At 37.4% G+C, this 20,877-nt stretch overlaps 1 protein-coding gene across 1 annotated transcript; it reads left to right on the plus strand.

The window, feature by feature from the left end:
- Nucleotides 1-16,255: 16,255 nt before the first annotated feature.
- On the plus strand, nucleotides 16,256-19,340 carry LOC130845195 (band 4.1-like protein 2). The gene is given in 3 exon segments (XM_057722051.1): nucleotides 16,256-16,298; nucleotides 16,301-17,581; nucleotides 17,584-19,340. Coding segments are annotated over 3 exon segments (2,757 nt in total). The 3' UTR covers nucleotides 19,017-19,340.
- Nucleotides 19,341-20,877: the final 1,537 nt, after the last annotated feature.

Consider the following 20,877-nt stretch of genomic DNA (forward strand, 5'->3'; position numbering starts at 1 on the left):
TATTTACCAAAGACCTAAGAATTAGAGAGAAGTCTACACAATGCAAATTAGAGATGCAGCTACATGATAAATTCTCTTAATCTCATTCTCATGACCATAGAACCTCAAACTTTTCTTTAAAGCTCCCTAAAAGGAAGTATGGGAACAAAATGGATGTAGTATTTTTAAAATAAAAACTTCATTTCCATTTCACCTAGCCAATACTATGATTATAATTTTCCTGTAGCCTTGACCATGTTTTATTGAAAGATCAATAAACACAGATAATCAAACCAGGGAAATAGCTAAATTTAAATAATGTACAAATATATTTATTCTTATGAATAAATCCTTTTCAAAGTCCCATGGACAAATATGCCAATATAATTTTGCAAAGACTCTAGCTTACATTATATGTTACTTTCTAATCTGTATCTTCCACGCCCTTCAAAGGAAATCATGGCTGAACTACCCACAGTTACATTAAAAATTTTTTTAATATTTAACTTTGCTAAAAAATATATTTGTACAAAATATATTTTAATTGCTTTCTGCAGGGGGGGACTAAAATTTTTATCTCAGAATATTTTTAGATTGACAGAAAAGTTGAGGAGATAGTAAAGAGATCCCATATACCCCATACCCAGTTTGCCTACTGTTAATATCTTATATTAATATACTATATTTATCACAAATAATCAATATAAATACATTATTATTGAGTATAAGTTCATCATTTATTCATATTTCTTTAGTTTTCACTCATGTCTATTTTCTGTTAAAGTATCCCATCCAGGATATTATGTTACTTTTACTTCTCAAATCTCCTTAGCTTCTCTTGACTATGACAGTTTCCCAGACTATACCTATTTGTGATGACCTTGACAGTTTTGAGGAGTACTGGTCAAATATTTTGTAGGCTGTACCTCAATTGAGTTTTGCTTGCTGTTTTTCTCATGATTAGACTGGAGTTACTTGTTGGGGGAAGAAGACCAGAGAGGTAAGGTGTTATTTTCATCACATCATATCAAAGGAATCTTGTGTCAACATGATTTATCACTGTTCATGTTGAACTTGATCACTTGGCTAAGGTAATGTTAGGCAGGTTTTTCCACTGGAAAGTTATTATTTTCTTCCCCCTTTCCATACTGTATTCTTTGGAAGGAAGTCACTATGCATAACCCAAATATAAGAGGTAAGGAGTTATGTTCCACCTCTTTGTGGATGAAGTTTCCACATAAAATAAATGGAATTGAACTGATCGAGAGATTAGTCTGTTCCCTCCAATTATTTATGTATTCAATAATATAGGTAATATCAGTATGGACTCACGGATATATGTTTTATATTTTGGGTTATAACATAATACAACTTAATTTGGGATGGAGGGAGGATTTACTAGGGAAATAAGTCTAGTTTGTTGTTGCTTAAGTTTTTCAAATTGCTCTTAAGCTTTGGCCAAGTATTCTTTTTAATGAAGAAATTTCTGAATCAGAATTTTCTTTGGAAGGCTCTGTTTAATAATTAATACTGCCCATTGCACCTGAGAAATCTCATTCCCTTTCTCTTCTAACGAGCTTTTCAAACAATTTTGTTCAAATTAAATGTTTCCAACAAATCATTCTTGTTGACATTATGTCATTTAGAGAAACAGAAATAATTAGGGTTGTAATGAGAATACACAGAAGCAGCAGGAGATTTTTCCTGCAAGAGGACAGGATTTAGACTTAGATGACCCCATGAGAGGTACCAATGGTAACTCTAAAGCAATATTTGTGTACTTTATGTCTTAGTACCCCCCAAACGCATCACTAGCCAACACCAAATACATACCTGAAAATTTGCACCCCACTAGACAATGGAAAACTAGAAAAGACGTTCTTTACTGTATCATAGCCAAGCTCTCAGGACAAAAGTTTCTGGTGGAAAAATAACCTCAATTTTATTGGTGACGCATAACAAAAAGTTTGCGCAAATAGATTCCGGTTTGTTGAGAACCACACACTCAACCAGTCTGTAAGGCCAGCTCCAATAACAAGCTTCTAAGGCCTATACCCAGTTTTAAACTTTAATTCAACCTGTGATTCTCTTTCTGATGACATGCAACACTGTTCTGTAGCACAATACAAAAACAGAAGCACAAAAGAGCAATAATGGATGAAAAAGAATTGCCTGCTTCTTCCCAGAATGCTAAACAAATTGAAACTAATAACAAAACCTGAGTACCAAACTGAGACAATAGCCAAGGAATTTAATGCAGAGAGACTACAGTTCAGACCTGAAGCTGACTAAGTATATCAGCAGGAAATCCACAAGTCAAGAGCAACAAGACAAAGTGGCCTCTGTGAATATCATACCTGGTTGAAAATGAATCCATGTCAATGGGCAGTGAAGACAGTATCTCCATGAAATGTCCAGGAAAACTGTGGAAATAAAAAAAGACCACCCAAATGAGAATACACATAGGCTATTTATTTCAGAGCTTGCTATATCAAGGGAATCAGCCATCATGACTTAAACTTAGCGGAAACTCAAAGATAGGCAGAGGAGTAGGACAGATGTAGAAAGAGAGAGAGAAAGAGAGGAAGAGAGAGAGGGGAGGAGAGAGAGAGAGGGAAAGAGAGACAGAGAGAAAGAGAGAAAGACAAAGAGAGGGAGGAGAGAGAGGCTTCAGGTATGCTCTGATTGTAGGTTGTGCATACAGGGAAACTGAAAGTGGACAAATTAGAAGCGGGGCATCTTATGGTTTGGGACCAAATTTGGCTCTGTCTGGTTGGTCCTGTGTTGGAAGCAGGGACAAAGTTGGTGAATCATTGAACATATTCTGTCCATGCCAGACCAACTGCTGCAAAGGTTGTGGTTTGGCTTCCTGGGCTGGTTGCTATAGAGGTTGTAGGTCATATGTTGTCATATAAGGCCTGACCACTGTCTATTTGTATATTCACCCTGCCAATGTTTTTCCAGATAAAATTTTGTCAAATTTAGTCATATTTCAGAATTATTTAACCAGAATAATTTAACTGGGGTAGATTAACATCCTTACACTACTAAGCATCCCTTTATCAAATCAGTCAAGGTCTCCAGATAAACAGAACCAGTAAGATATATAGGGAAATACAAACACACATGTATGTATGTATGTATGTATAATTTATTTCAAGGAATTGGCTTACGCTCAAGGACTGGCTTACAAAATCCACAGGGCATGCCAGCAGCCTGGAGCTCTTGGGTAAGGATTCATACTGCAGCCTGGAGGGAGAATTTCTTTTCCCCCCTCAGGAAAAGATTTTCTCTAAGGCCGTTCAACTGATGAGGCCCAACCATATCATCAAGGAAAATCTCCTTTATTTAAAATCAACTAATTGTAGATGTTTACCACATCCACAAAACACCTTCACAGCAACATGTAGATGAGTATTTGATTGAATAACTGGCTACTATAGCTCAGGAAATTTGACACATAAAACTAACCATCACAGTCCACAACCAGAAATAGTCTTTCCATTTGTTCAACTCTCTCCTTAAAATGAAGGTTTTATCATTTTAAGTGAAGTTTTAGTGTTTTTTGTAGGTTTCACTTTTCCTATGTAATTTCTCCTGAAAATGTGATAGGGTCTTTATAAATTGTATATTATGAAGGGTTATTACAGTTATATTGGACAGTAAATTTAATGTAGTTATGTTGAAACAGCCACCTTATTGGAGAGGCAAATTTCATAAAAATGTTTCTCTGGATTGGGAAATGCAGTTGCATCATTTGTTGAATTCTAACTTTCTTATTATATAAAGAGACATTAAGAATTTAAATTGTGACAGGTGCATTTAAATATCATTAGTCTCAGCCAAAAAAACAAAGACACAAAACTACATGTGGGAAATTTTTGTTAAAATTCTGGGAGTATTTTTCTCTTTTTGATTGTTTCTCATTGAATTTTTATGTGTGTAATAGAATACAGAATAATGGAATTGATGGTGTTCTAGAAGAAACATATCAGAATTTAGATTACTGGAGGCACTTTCCTAAGTTAAGTAGTGCAGAAAGCAGCTGATAAGACCAAAGAAAGAGGGATAGACACCATCTCCTGAATATTAATTTCAGCACAGGATGAAAATCCCTGGGACATACCTGCAGGGGGGTGGAATTTTCCACAAGGCAATGAGACTCCATTGAACTCTATATGAAGTTTAATTCCATTGGCCACATTTTAACTCTTGAGAACATGAGGTCTTATTTCATTTATTTTTCTCTCCTCAGATTTTGCGTATATTAGTAGAAGATGGATAGATGACCCACACTCAAATTTCTCAAGAACAAGTTGAAAATAATTCTAAAACATATTTTATCTTTGGATGAGAGATGCAATAAAGACCAAAGACCTACAGATGGAAAAAATATCTTAAATTTTTATTTTATTTCCTTTCAATATCATTTATTACTTTCAACAGAGAGACAGCTCCTCAACATAATTCTAGAGTTATCTAAGTCTTAGACAAATTCAGACACTCCTCCCAAAAAAGCAGTAACATATGGTAATAAAAATCCCCAAAGTTAGAGCTTCATTTTGCATCACTGCCATTTCTACATGTTCTTGAAAATAATACAAAAGTATGACTAAAGGAGGGAGCAATAGAATCACCATCTAAATACTTAAGAAAGCAGATGGTGTTGGAAAGCAACCAGATATATATAAAGAATAACATATGAGGCAAAAATATTGTGTGTGGTGGTAGAGAAGAGGGAGGTAAGGAAGAATACATGTGGTTATGTATATGTTATGTATATTCTGAAGTACCACAAGCAAGTTGCCATAGTCAAGAAGGAGAATTTACACTGAACCTGTTATTTGAGTGCAATTCTCCAAATAAATGGATTTTTTTAGTATTATTGGAGTGGTCACTAAACATGGCCCAACTAGGTATTAAGAAAAGAACTGGAAAACTGTTCCTTCTTACTGAACCTATCTGAACAGGAATTATAAACAAAATACCTGTGAGAACTATTTAAACAATGATTGTATTGGAAAGTACCTGCTCTACAAAGAGATATTCTTTGCAGACATATTCTCTCAGTGTTTTCATGAAGTCCCCAGTTTGCTGAGCTTGAATTAGATTTTTTTTTTTAAGTTTTAAGACTTGAATCTGTGATTAGCAGCCATAGTAAGCTCAGACAAAGAAAGTGAGCCAAGTTGAATGCCCATGGCCACTAGAAAAGCCACTATCTACAGAAACATCAAGATTAGGGCATTAATTTTAGTGTGTGAGTGGAGACGCTTCTTGAGTAAAAAGATTTCAGTGATGTTTTTCATAAGTTTCTCCTAGGTGATGATAGTACAAGTGTCAGAAGAACAGGGTTAGACTGCCTTAAACCTGTCCCCTCAGTCATCTATCTCCTTCTAACCTTTACTTTGAAGAATCATTCTGGAAAATCTTATCAACCTACAAGATTCTGAAAGCCTTCTAGAGAATAAATACAGATTTTAAATTAGGGTTTTGGGGTAAATATACTGTTGTTTCTTAATTGCCATCAATCATGTAAGAAATAGTAGATATTAGTCAGAAAATGTCATTCCCATTATTATTTTACTAAACTTATGATAAACAATAATTTTTCAATTTCAGCTAATTTGCTCTTGTTTATCATCAACCCACACTAAAAAAGCACACATAAAAAAATGATCCATCCCAACAACAAAATGAAGTAGGATATGAAAATATAAACAAATTAGTTTAGCAATCAGCTCCCAAATTCTGACCTTTCTTTCCTTAAACATTTTATTTTCCTTCCTTTCAAAATATATTTTCTTTTCTTTGCCTATGATATCTTTTCTCTATCCTCTATATTATTTGTCTCCCTGATATTTTTACCCATAGTCCCATATATATAACTGTCAATGACAAATCACCTGCACCTTCACAGACACAGATTTGTGTATCTATAGCAAGCCCCCCTTTTGTTGACTAAAAAAAAAAATCATCAGATTCTTTAGGAAAAAAACATAATTTTTTCAGTCATGTTGCTATACCTCCTACTGATATAATCTACTATAGCTTATAGGCAGATCCTGCTGCCATAGCATAATTAAGTGGCATACTCTAACAGCAAGATCGTTGACAATAACAATTGCAAATGCTTTTAAATAAACAGGTCTCATATGACAGATGCATAGTACTTTTAATAAAAGAACCATCAAAACACATGTTTGTTGTGCATCTGCAGCACCTATTCTGGCTGCATCAAAGGAGAGAGAAAGATTCTATGAACGCTAAGTGGCCTATCTGACAAAGGGAATCATGCAGTCACCTGGGTCAGAGACAAACAAAACAAAACAAAAACAAAAGCTAATGTCAAAATAAAATGTTAGGAAAATTTTTATCATTACAATTCATACATTTTTGTACTAAGCAAAGCAGGTGTACTACTAAAAACTTGAGGAGAATAAAGAAGGTGCTGCATTTCTAATGTTTTTCAAAGAGTGCATACATACATTTAATCTTTAAGGTGCTTTGTAATTGGTAACACTAAAAATTCCACTTATATTTGGTCTTGATCCTTTAAATACAAATAATTAACCTTACAGGAGAATACATTCATTGCTTAGATCACATGTGTGGGTATGAATAACTAAAATTATCTACTAAGAGATTTCTACGTGGAATATAAATTAAAGCCTATTTGCCAGCTTTGTATCTGCTTGCTATTCGCACAATTTGTGCTAAAGCATTCTGATTCTTTCACAGACTGCACAACAGTACACCACATTAAATACTCTTTACTGTATGTTAATAAGATAATAGATTAATAAAAATGATTTTATATACACATTAGCATAGTACCCTGTTTATACATTAATCAGTGAATGACTTTTATAATATAATCCATTTGTTCTACATTAAAGAAGCCAAGGTATATACATCATACAATAAACTGATAGAGTAATTTGGGGACATTTTTCAATACTTAACGGTAACTATATGAATTATACCACAGCAGTAACAGACCTTATTTCTTTGAGCCCAACCCTTGCCATTTAGTGTTTCAGTGTTCCAAATTCACTGTAAGCAATGTGTAAATGTTCTTAGAATTGGGTTTTGTGCTCTTTTTATTCCTTTAGTGCCCAGAACATGGCCAATGTAATTCTGATTATTTGGTAAAGCTTTTAGATTAATATAATAATATACCAGGAAAAAGGCCAGGTATATAAGATCATGGTACCAATCAAGGTCAGGAAAATAGGAAAACAGAAATTGCACCTTTTTTCTGACAATGAATTCAACATAAGGAATTGTTTAAACAGGTATTGAAAGACTAACAAGAGCAGCTTACACCTCTAGGGCAGAAAGAACAAAGGGAAGAGTTGAGGTTATTAGAATTTAGGAGCTTACAGGAGCTTCACATCTCTGATAAGGAGGTGGCATCTATTGATGTTGATTTATCTGAGTGAGTACATTGGAGAATGTGGAAAAAATCAAACTTGGGAACTGGAACCTATTGCCACAACCGTGGCTTTGCTGAGACAGTGTTAGTGGGAATAGGAACAGGCTAGTCTCTTCTCCCCCTACCTGTCTTCGGGCCTCCTTCCAGTCCCCCGCTAGTGGTAGAGCCTAAGAGGGATCCAGCCAATAAAGGAGAAATGTGATTTATAGAATCCCAGCCCCAGCATCACAAAGCATAATACAGAAGGATGAGTTAAAAGCTAATACACAATAGGTTAGTAATCAATACACTGATAGAAATCCCAGTTTTTCTGAGAAGTTCCAATGTATTCATACTCAGGGTCCATTTTACCCTTAAATATGTGGTGATGTGGATGACAAATTATACGAGCACTTCATAGATAAAGCTGTTAATGCAAATTAAATCAAATAAACCCTCCATGGTAAACAGGTTCCAAAGATGGTCACTTTCAATTTCTTCCCTCCTTTTTATACATGCAGCTTCCTACATGGAAGAGCTGGAATCTATATCCCCTCACCTTGAATCTGGGCTGATCTTGGTAACTTGCTTGATGAAAAGAATATGGTAATACTGTAGCAACATTCTGAGGTTTAGGGCATTAGAAAGTCTTGCAGTATCTGCCTGGGTCTCTTAAAATGCTTGTTCTTGGGACAATCCCACTCAGAACCCAGCCACTGTGCTGTGAGATGCCCAAGCCTCATAAAGAGACCATGTGTAGGTGCTATAGTGGGACAGCCCAACTAAAATTCCAGCTAAGAGCCAGCATCGAGTACCATGTAGTAACTCTTTCATGCATCCAGCAAAGTGAAACCTTCAGATGATGACAGCCGTAGCTGACATACAATTACCACCACATGAGAGACCACAGTGAAAACTGTTTAGCTGGACCACGTTAACACATGTAAATATTAAAGGTAATAATAAATAGTAGCTTTGAGCCACTAGGTTTTAGGATATTTATTTATACAGCATACATAATTAGAACAGCCTATCTATTTAGTTTCCAATGACTTTCATAAGTGAGTTGTGGCCCACCAAATAAATATCTCTACCCTCATCCAACTAATGCTGAGTTTATCAATAAAACTTGTTTTCCTGACTACAGTTTCCTGTATTTCCCCCTTAGCTCACCAAGTAGATTATAAACATCTGAAAGGAAAGGATCATGTCCTATTTTGCTTCTATATTTCCCACTTGATAACTAATAATTAACTATGTATAAGACCGTATTAGTCAGTTACTACCACATAACCGCTAAACTCAAAATGTAACATTCATGCATCAGCAGGTTGACTACAATTGGGCTGATCAAGGTAAGAATTAATTACACAGTTCTGCATCAGGATGTAGTTTATCTGAACTTGTATTCAAAGCTGTGGGTAGAGTTTAGGTCCACTCTGCATCTTTTTCTTCTGAGGCTAAGGCTGAAGTGCATCAACTGCTGAGGTCATTCTCTTCCTTTGAAGGATCACTGGAGCAAGAGAGGCAAACCAAATATTCCAACACATTCAAGGTTTATCTTTATATCACACCTGTGGAAGTTCCATAGGCCAAAAAGAGTCACACAGTCCATGAAATCAATGGAGTGAAGAGGTGTACTTTGTCCAAGTGGGAGCATAGAAAATAAATATTTGCTAGACAATCTGAATAATTAAAAATACATTCAGAAATGTCTTATCACTGATTCTGGGAAATTCAATTAAAAACCTGTAACATTTTAATATGGCCATAATGGTAGATTCATTATATTTTAAACATATTAACACTTGGAAATTACTTTCAAGATCCAGTGATAAACCTGAATCTTCCTGTGTGTCATGTATGTATTTTTTTTCAGGTATACAGCATTATAGCTCAACATCTATATACACTACAAAGTGATCATCACAAATGAAGTGGTCATCTGTCACCATACAGTTTACCCCTTTCACTCCTTTTACTCACTCCCTAACCCCCTTTACCTCTGGTAACCACTAATATGTTCTCTATCTATATATTTATGTTTTACTGTTTGTTCATTTCTTCTGTTTTATAGATTCCACATATGAGTGAAATTATATGGTATTTGTCTCTCTGTCTGACCTATTTCACTTAGTGTAACACATTCAAGGTCCATCCATGTTACTGCAAATGGCAGGTTTCATTCTTCTTTATAGCTGAGTAGTAGTCTATATACATATACTACTTTATCCATTCATCCATAGAATGACACTTAGATTGTTTCCATATCTTGGCTATTGCAAATAATGCTTCAATGAGCATAGGGATGCATATATCTTTTTTAAATTAATGTTTTCATATACTTTGAATAAATACTCAGAAGTGGAATAGTTGGATCATATTTGTACTTCTAGTCTGAAATTTTGAGAAATCTCCATAGTATTTCCATAATGGCTACTCCAAGGGTTCCCTTTTCTCCACATCCTCTCCAACGTTTGTTATTTCCTGCCTTTTTGATAATAGATAATAGTCATTCTATCAGGTGTTATAGGTGATATCTCATTATGGTTTTGATTGGCGTTTCCTTAATAATTAGTGATGATGAACCTATTTCCTGTACCTGTGGGCCATCTGTACGTCTTCTTTGGAAAAATGTCTATTCAGATCCTCTGCTCATTTTTTTAATTGAATTATTTGGGGTTTGCTGTTGAGTTGTATGAGTTCTTTGTATATTTTAGAAAATAAGCCCCTGTCATTTGCAAATATATTCTCCCATTCAATAGAATGCCTTTTCATTTTGATGATGATTTCCCTCACCGTGTAGAAGCCTTTTAGTTTGACATAGTCCTATTTGTTTATTTTGCTTTTGTTTCCTTGCCTTTTGAGTCAGGTCCTTAAAAACATTGCTAATTTTACTGTATCTTCTCCCCTGAGTAGGTGACCCACAAATGGCAGGATAACCACAATTGCAGAGGTTCCCCCCAAGATGCAAAGCATCCAAGCCCCATGGGGGACTCCCCAGCCCAGGGACCATGGTTTATTCAGAAACTATACTAGCGAAATAAATAGGACATGTTTACAGGCCACTGCCTTGCATCCATTGGTCTTTGTATCATTCCACCAGGGATGCAGCACTGGTTATGATTAACTATCTTGATCATGATGTGGGGAGTTATAGTTTCAGGGACAAACAACCATGTTTATTAAGATGCTATGAGCAAATAAAATTACAAAAAAGGAAGTAAGCTCAAAGCCAACAATTTTAAGTGCCAAATGACAGGCATGATTTTAAGATCAAACTTCTGATATGGGCAATTCTATGTAAAAGGCTCCAAGATGAGAAGCAGCAATTATTTAATGGTTTATTGTTGAATAAAAGTTTTCCAAAAAAAAATAAAAAACAAAAAAACATTGCTAAGACTGATGTCAATGAAGTTACCATGTATGTTTTCTTCTAGGAATTTTATGGTTTCTGGTTTTACATTCAAGTCTTTAATCCATTTTGAGTTAAATTTTGTATATGCTATAAAACAGTGGTCTAGTTTTGTTCTTTTCATGTGGCTGTCCAGTTTTCCCAACACTATTTATTGAAGAAACTATCCTTTCTCCACTGTATGTACTTTGCTCTTTTGTAGTAAATTAATTGGCCATATATGTGTGGGCTTATTTGGGGTCTCTCAATTCTTTTTCACCAATCTCTGAATCTTTTTTTTGTGCCAGTACATTACTTTTTTGATTACTATAACTTTTTAGTACAGTTTGAAAGCAGGGTGCATGATACCTATTATTCTTCTTTTTCAAGGTTGTTTTGGCTATTCGGGATCTTTTGTGGTTCCATTCAAATTTTGGAATTATTTGTTCTAGTTTTGTGAAATATGCCATTGGAATTTTGACAGGGATTGCATTGGATTGGTAGATTGCTTTGGGTAGTATGGATATTTTAACAGTATTAATTCTTCCAAGCCATGACATAAAATATTTTTCCATTTATTAGTTTCTTCATCAGTATCTTTCATCAGTGTCTCATAATTTTCAGTGTACAGGTATTTCACCTCCTTGGTTAAATTTATTGCTAGATATTTTATTCTTTGTGATTTAACTGCAAATGGGATTGTTTTCATAATTTCTCTTTCTCATAGTTCATTTTTAGTATATAGAAATACCACAGATTTCTGTGTGTTGATTTTGGATCCTGAAACTTTAATTTTGGGCTTTGCTCTTTTTGTAGTTCCTTTAGATGTAAAGTTGTTTACTGGGGATTTTTCTTGTTTCTTGAGGTAAGACTGTATTGCTAAGAACCTCTCTCTTAGAACCATATTTTGCTCAATTGCATAGATTTTTGGTATGTCATATTTCTTTTTTCATTTGTCTCTACATATTTTTTGATTTCTTCTTTAATTTTTTGATGACTCATTGGCTGTTCAGGAGCATGTTGTTTAATCCCATGTGTTACATTTTTTTCCTGTTTTTCTCCTGTTATTGACTTCCAGTTTTGTACCATTGTGATTGGAAAAGATGCCTCATATGATTTCAAACTTCTTGAGTCTACTGTGATCTAACATGTCATCTGTCCTGGAGAATGTCCCATCCATATGCACTTGAGAAGAATACAGATTCTATTGCTTTTGGATTGAATGTCCCATGTATATCTATTAAGTCTAACTGGTCTAATGTGTCATTTGTCTAACGTTTCCTTATTGATTTTCTGTCTAGATTATCTATTCATTGTTATAAGTGAGGTATTAAAGTCCCTACTTCCAATTTCTCCCTTTAAGTTAATATTGCTTTATATATCTTGGTGTTCTTCTGTTGGGTGCATATATATTTATCAATGTTATGTCTTCTTGCTGGATTGACCCTTTCATCTTTATGTAATGCCCTCTTTGTCTTTTATTACAGTCTTTGTTTTTAAAGTCTATTTTGTCTGATATGAGTTTAGCTACTAGAAATTTCATTTTCATTTCCTCGGAATATATTTTTCTATCCCTTCACTTTCACTATGTGTGTGTCCTTCCTTCTGAAGTGAGTCTCTTGTAGGCAGCATACAGGTGGGTATCGCTCTTTTATCCATTAGGGCACTCTAAGTCTTTTGATTGGCAAATTTGGCTCATTTACATTTAAAGTAATTATTGATAGGTATGTATTAATTGTCATTTTTGTTCATTGTTTTATGCTTGTTTTTATAGTTCTTCTCTGTTCCTTTCTTTTTCTCTTTCTCCCTTTCCTTGGGTTTTTGTGACTTCTTTAGCATTATGTTTAGATTCCTTTCTTATTTTCTTCTGAGTATTTAAAATTTTTCCCTTGTGGTTACTGTGAGGTTCACATATGACATCCTATGTAGGTTGCAGTCTGTTTTAAGTTGGTAGCAACTTAAAATTTGAACACATTCAAAGCGTTATCTTTTAACTCCTTACCCCATGTTTTATACTTTTGATGACACACTTTACATATTTTTATGTTATGCATCCCTTAACTAATTATTGTAATTTTATTTTTACTACTTTTGTCTTTTAAATTTCATGCTTGCTTTATAAGTGAACAATCTACTACTTTATTATATATTTGTCTTTTCCAGTGAGATTTTTACATTTGTATGTTTCCTTATTATTAATTAGTATCATTTCTTTTTAGTTTAAATTTCTTATTTTAGTGACTGCTTTAGTAGTGTGATGAATTCCTTTATCTTTTGCTAGGTGCTCAAGCACTGTCCCTTATGTGGGCTGTGTGTTCTTGTATTGTGTTGGGGTCAGGGCTGCCACAGGGCACTGGTGAGCAAAGCTGGCCCCCAGACTGGCTGTGAGGCCCAGCCAAGGTGCAGAGGTGGGCAAGGCTCTCAGCAGAGTAAATCCATTGCCCTAACAGGTTAGACAGAGAATTTTTAAATGGCAGCTGACAACATCAGCATTAGCAAGGTAGTCTGAGATCATATAAATGGCTCCTGCCAGTGAGTCAGTCCCTGGGGAGTGTTCCACCTCCTCCATACCAGATACTTTAAGGCTAGTAGGTGAATCCCTTCACCTACACTTCATGTGCTTTTCAATTTGGTGTTTTCGTGCAGGTTTTTGGGTTGAGTTAGTCTGTGCATGAGCCCTTTAAAAGCAGATTTTCTGTTCCCTGCAGTTCCATAGTTTTCCTGAGTGTATTTCCTGCTGGTTTTCAAAACCACGTGTTTGGCGGGCTCATCTCTCCTGTAAAGAATCTATAGAGCTGGAATCCCTCACTCCTCAGGGAAAAGGTCATACCTTTGTGATCCCTCCTGACTGTAGATTGCCACAGCTAGGGTATAGGTTTGTGCTTGGTGACCCCACAACTCTACTTTTCTTCTATTCATCTTGATGCTCTCCTTCTACCCTTTTTTATGGAGGTTCTGTTCATCCAGTTTTCAATTCCCTTTCTGAGGGAATTATTCCATACGTAGTTGTAGCTTTGCTGTGTCCCATGGGAGAAGGCTCTTTCTTTGCCACCATCTTGAACCACACCTAACTTAAATTTTTGCTTCAGAAACATATATAGGATATTGAGTATTTTAGAGAAAAATGTTCATTGATATGGTTATAATAATTAAGATCATCAGAATCATTATTTCCCCTCAGTTAAAAATAATGCAAAGTAATAGACCACTGATTTTTAGAACACAGCCAGAAACTAACAGGTATCCTAAATTTGTATTTTTATATAGTATTTATTATTAGGCTGTCTTATTTAAATGAATACTGATCAAAATTTAAAGGTAAGCCCTTTAAAGCATTGAAACTATACCTTGTAAAAAGTAACTTTGCTGGAAAAAAAGTATAATCTAGTATTGTACCATTTTTCTTCTAATGCTGTAAAAAACCAAAGTAAAACCATTGACACATCAATGCCTTCAAGATATACAATTAAAATATACAAGTTCACATATTATGAACATCCACATTCTTCCAAAATGAACACAAAGAAAGCATCAACCACACGTATATAGCATGAATATTACTAAACAGAATAAATCATTAACTCCAAATACTTTGTATTTCCTGCTGTAAATCACTGATTCAAGTAAAATGATGCATTATTTTAATTCACAGTGAATTATGGAGGCATGTCTAAGATTTATAAGATTATCCATGATAAACACCTTCACTTTCAAGGTAATGATGTGTCCTAAAGTATGAAGATAAATAACTATGGGGAAAAAGTATTAATTTTATTTCTCTTCACTTAGATTTATACATTTAAATATTTGTAGACTATGCTGTATCAAAATATTACTGAATGTTTTAGTAGAAGTATTGAAACACTACAAATTTTCTGGCAAACAACTATGTAGTTCTGGTCTCCATGTTTTTTATTTCATTTATTTTATGATCTACAACAGGTATAAAATCTATAGTGAAAAAAATTAAAAAGTGAGCTTTTCTGAATGTGAAGCATTAACTAAGAAGACACGTGTAGGAACTTTCCAGTGTGGTGGAAATGATCCATATTGTGTTAAAGGTTTCCATTATATGGCTATGTGTATATGTCAAACTCATTGATTAGTACACTTAAGCTTATATATTTGAGATGTTTCTAATTTGGGTTTATTAAAATGAATAAAGCTATTATAAATATTTTGGAACACATCTTTCTTTCGTTTTTGTTTTTTTTTAATTTGGCCAGACTGTGCAGCTTGCAGGATCCTAGTTCCCTGACCAGGGATCAAACCCAGGCCCTTGGCAGTGAAAGCGCAGAGTCCTAACTACTGGTCCACCAGGGAATTCCTTGGAATATTTCTTGAAATACGTGCATACATATCTATTGATTATATACTGAGAAGTGAAATTGCTACAACTGTAATAACAGAATATTACAATGACTTAAACTACAGAAATTTATTTTCTCACAGTTCTAGGGGCTGGAAATCCAAGATCAACGTGGTGGCAGGGTTGGTTTCTGGTAAGACCACTTAATTTACTTACAGACATTCACCTTCTTGATATGCCTTCACATGGCCTCTCCTCTGTGTATGCACACTCTTTGTGTCTCTTCCTCTTCTTATAAAGACACCAGAACTATGGATTGGGGCCCAATCTGTTTAACCTCATTTAACCTTAAATATTTTTTAAACACCCTGTCTCCAAAGACAGTCACGCTGGTGGAGGTTAGGCTTCAGGGGTGGGGGGACGAAATTCAGTCTATAACACTGGGTCACACTGTGTATGTTTTTTAATGAAAAAGGAATATCTTGGAATTGCTTGTGGGGGCAATTTGGATTGAGGCAGGCATAGGTCCTTATATGTCCAGGTCATAATTTCACAGGGGTATAATTCCTACAGAACCTTAGTTTGGAGTTTTTAATTTTAGTGCCTGCCCTGTGTTCTATAATTCAAAATGGAAAAGCAACATATCACAGTATTCCTCAGACACAGACCACTACATTACTTGATAATCCTATTATAACAGCTACAATTGTGCTTCAGTGACCACACCAACTACAACACATTGTGCCCCACTGTCCAAACTCAAACATATATTACTATTTCATAGTTTACTTAGCTTGGAATATATGCATTTAGAAAACAAGACAGTCCAGAAAATGCTGCAATCACCATTAACTTATTCAAGTGCAGCAGAGGTTCTGAACCTTGATCTAACCTTGGCGACATATCAGAACCACCCGTGGAGATATTATAGTCCCTATGGCTCATTCTTAACCCAGACAAATTAAATCAGAATCTCTAGAGATAAGAATAATGCATCAGGGCTCACGGAGTCCTCTGACGGCCGCAGTCAGGGAATTTCAATTTGAAACCCGGCGGAGGGAGTAGGCGGCCTCTGGTAGCTGGCGGCTGGGGCTGAAGTGGGACGGGTCCCTGCGGCGAGTTAGCTCCCAAGTGCCAGAGTCCGGAATAAGGTGTGACCATGACTACTGAAGTGGGCTCCACGTCTGAAGTGAAGAAGGAATCTACCAGTTAGTAGCAGATGCAACCAAGGAGAAACTGAAAGAAGTAGCAGAAAATCAGCAGAATCAGTCTCCTGAGCCAGAGGAGGAAAAAGGTTCCCAGTCATATCCTCCAGCTGAAAGCCAAAGTAGTCCACGCCGCCAGAAGAAAGAGAGAGAGCCATCTGAGAGCAGGGGGATTTCTCGATTCATACCCCCGTAGCTTAAGAAACAAAAGTCCTATAACTTAGTAGTGGCCAAAGATGACGGAGATAAAAAAGAGCCTACCCAAGCTGTTGTGGAAGAGCAGATTTTAGATAAGGAGGAATCTCTTCCTGAAGAAGAAAGGCAGGCCAAGGGTGATGCTGAAGAAACAGCTCGGAGAAAACAACAGGAGAATAAGGTCGACGTCAAGGAAGAGAAACCTCTGCCTATTGCAGAAGTAAGTAAGGAGAGAGAAGAGGAGAGGGTAAAGGAGATACAAGAGGACAAATTGGATGAAGCAGCAAAAAGGGAGACCAAGGAAGTGCAGACCAATGAGCTAAAAGCAGAGAAGGCCTCTCAGAAAGCCAGCAAGACCAAAACTGTCCAGGGCAAAGTGACCCTCCTAGATGGCACCGAGTACAGCTGTGACCTAGAGAAACGTGCTAAGGGGCAAGTGTTATTTGACAAAGTGTGTGAACATCTCAATCTCCTGGAGAAGGACTATTTTGGACTTGTGTTTCAGGAGAACCCTGAGCAGAAAAACTGGCTAGATCCCACAAAAGAAATAAAGAGACAGCTGCAAAATCTTCCTTGGCTGTTCAGCTTTAATGTGAAGTTTTATCCTCCTGATCCTTCTCAACTGACTGAAGATATCACTAGATACTTCTTGTGCCTTCGGCTCCAGCAGGACATTGCCTCAGGCCGCCTGCCCTGCTCTTTTGTGACTCATGCCCTCCTGGGATCTTACACACTGCAGGCCGAACTTGGGGAGTATGACCCAGAAGAGCATGGCAGTCATGACCTCAGAGACTTCCAGTTTGCCCCCACACAGACAAAGGAGCTGGAAGAGAAGGTGGCAGAGCTGCATGAGACCCACAGGGGTTTATCTCCAGCACAAGCTGATTCTCAGTTCTTAGAAAACGCCAAGAGGCTTTCCATGTACGGCGTTGACCTGCATCATGCCAAGGACTCAGAAGGTGTGGACATCAAGCTGGGCGTGTGCACTAACGGGCTCCTCATCTACAAAGACAGGCTGAGAATCAATCGTTTTGCTTGGCTGAAAATCCTGAAAATCTCCTATAAGCACAGTAACTTCTACATTAAATTAGACCAGCAGAGTTGGAACAGTTTGAGAGCACCATTGGCTTTAAACTGCCAAACCAATGGGCAGCGAAAAGGCTATGGAAAGTGTGCGTGGAACATCATACTTTCTACAGGCTTGTGTCTCCAGAGCAGCCACCAAAGGCCAAGTTCCTGACCTTGGGGTCCAAATTCCGCTATAGCGGCCGTACCCAAGCGCAGACCCGCCAGGCCAGTACCCTCATTGACAGGCCGGCGCCACACTTTGAACATAGTTCTAGTAAACGGATCTCCAGGAGTCTAGATGGAGCTCCGATTGGCGTTGTGGACCAAAGTCTTCTAAAGGATTTTCCTGGCCCTGCTGGGGAGGTTTCAGCACATGGCCCTGGAGTTGTGAGCACTGCTGTGGTACAAGATGGTGATGGCAGAAGGGACATGAGAAGCCCAGCTAAAGCCCCACATGTGCAACTTATTGAAGGAAATAGTTCACTTGAGACTCTGAATGTAGTGGAGGAGAAGAAGCAGGCAGAGGTTGGGAAAGACGAAAGAGTAATCCCAGAAGAAATGAACTGTAAAGAGCCGTCCCCTGGGCGTGGTCCTGGGGAGATGCGGAAGGTGGAGCCGGGGACGCAGAAAGACTCCACCTCCCTGTCTTCTGAGAGCAGCAGCAGCAGCGAGAGTGAGGAGGAGGAGGACGTGGGGGAGTACCGGCCCCACCACCGAGTAACTGAGGGCACCATCAGGGAGGAGCAGGAGGAGTACGAAGAAGAGGTGGAGGAGGCGCCCAGCCAAGCAGCCAAGGTAACAGAGAGGGAGGACCCCGTGCCAGCAGCCAGCCCAGTCACACAAGCAGGTGCTGGCGTTGGAACAGTAGAAACAGTGACCCAGGAAAAGGTAGTGGCCCCCCAGGTCCCTGCTGAGAAGAGTGTAAACGAAGGCACTGATAACCGAGACGCGAGTGAAGAAACAGAGGACGAGCAACAGAAAGTTAACGGAGAGGTGGCTCATGTTGACATTGATGTTTTGCCACAGATTATTTGTTGTTCGGAGCCACCAGTGGTAAAAACAGAGATGGTAACAATTTCTGATGCCTCACAAAGGACAGAAATCTCCACCAAGGAAGTCCCTATTGTCCAAACTGAGACCAAAACCATCACATATGAGTCTCCACAGATTGATGGCGGGGCTGGTGGTGACTCAGGCACGTTACTGACCGCACACACCATCACATCTGATTCTGTGTCGACAACGACAACCACACACATCACCAAGACTGTAAAAGGTGGAATATCGGAAACAAGAATTGAGAAATGCATTGTGATCACGGGAGATGCAGATACTGATCACGACCAGGCGCTCGCCCAGGCCATCAGGGAAGCCAGGGAGCAGCACCCCGACATGTCGGTCACGAGGGTGGTGGTACATAAAGAAACCGAGTTGGAGGAGGGGGAAGACTAAGAAATTCATTTTATAGACAACATTCAACTTTGTGAACCTGAAGAATTTTGACCATTCCAAGTCTTAATGCCACACCACTGCTCCAGCGAATTTATACTATGACTGGTAACAATGGCCAGAAGCCTGAAGAATTAAAATGCCAACACCAAACCTTACCTTAACAGCTCTGGTCTATACCATTCCCTCACATTTTAATATATTATTTTGTTTTATAACCACTTCTAAATATTCTTGGTTATTTCTTTTCTTTCTTTTTTCTTTTTTAGTTAGAGAGTTTTGTTTTTTTGTTTCCTGTTTACTCTGTGTACAACTACCTGCTTTTTGTGACTCATTTTGATCAAATGCTAGTGAACAGAGCCAGCCCCAGCTGGTAAGGTGCTGTTCGCTGGAGCAGGTGCTGTTGTGCAGAAAGGAAACTGTGACTAATTTCAATAGTGGCTTTCCTTCTTCCGGATGCTTGTCATTGAGTTCTTACAAGTCAATATTTACAGAGTTTTCATTTTGCAGTAAATATACTGTATGAGAAAATATTAATGCAGGTTAAAAGTGTTTCTTACATCATGAGAATTTTCTAATGTTAGAGAATTTCATTGGGGCTATTTTTTGATATCAAACCTTTTTGACTTTCCAGCCCTGTGACTTTTTACTTTTAGTGGAAAGTCCGGGAATCTCCAGACTGGAGAATTATGATGAGGTTCACTGACCACGCACTGTGTTTCAAGACCCTGTTGCACCACAGTGCCGATGCTTCGCAGACATGGGCTCTTCAGCAGCATTCCAGAAACAGGAGGGGAGAGAAAGCAATTTCTTCCCTCTTACTAAAATATTCAGGCAGCTTAAATACCTTAGTACTTTCTTTCTTAACATGTCCAAATTTCAATACTTTCCATTATTTGAACACTTGTGTAGAAAACTTTGCTTTGTATTAAACCTCCTTGTCTCCATGTAAAACCTGACCTTTTTTTATCAAGCAGGTATCTCTCTCTCAGATAGCGTGATGATTCACACAGGTGTGAGGATGCTGGGGTGAGGAGTAGGGCTGTGGTGGTTTTTTGATGGTTGTAAGGAAGCTACACCATTTAAAGCTGACTCCAGAGACCTGATAGGGATTTAGTAACTGTATCGAACATTCTTTCCTTTGCTTTGCCCCATGTATAGTTATGATGCCAGATTAGATTTCTAGCAGCTTCAAGTTGTATTAAATGATATTTTGCTTTCTGTAATACTGTTATAAAATAAAGTTTGTTTATTCTCTAAAAAAAAAAAAAAAGAATAATGCATCAGCATTTTGTAAAAACACCCCAGGTGATTCCTATGTACAGCTGAGACTGAGAACCACTGATCTACAGCTACAAATAGCTGTTCACACTAGGATAATTTTATTAAGTCCAAGTATTCACTCCACATTACTTTTACTATCATTACTCTAAATTCTTTTTCAGGCATTTTTCCTATTTCCTCCTCATTTATTTGGTCTTGTGGGTTTTTTTCCTGCTCCTTTGCCTGCATGGTGTTTCTTTGTTTCCTCATGGTTGTCCAAGCTTTTGGGGTTGCTTGTCCTGGTGATAGAGGTGTTTATAGAAGACTGTCCAAGCCTCAGACTAATGTCCAAGTATTGGATTAGACGAATATTCAGTCTAGGAAACACATACATGTATAAGACACACAATTATTGAATCCGTTAGGACATAAGGCTCTAGAAAGACCTGACAGAACCCCAGTGTGCTATCAGATATTCAGAGAGAAACCCAGCAGAAATTGACAACTGAAACAGAACAAATCAGAGACAAAAGCAAAAGCAAACAAACAACAAATAACACCCTACACATACAAACATCAATCCAGGGAGATTTTGTAAGCT

This window comes from Hippopotamus amphibius, chromosome 2 (genome assembly GCF_030028045.1).
Source record: "Hippopotamus amphibius kiboko isolate mHipAmp2 chromosome 2, mHipAmp2.hap2, whole genome shotgun sequence".
In the NCBI taxonomy this organism is placed as follows: domain Eukaryota; kingdom Metazoa; phylum Chordata; class Mammalia; order Artiodactyla; family Hippopotamidae; genus Hippopotamus; species Hippopotamus amphibius.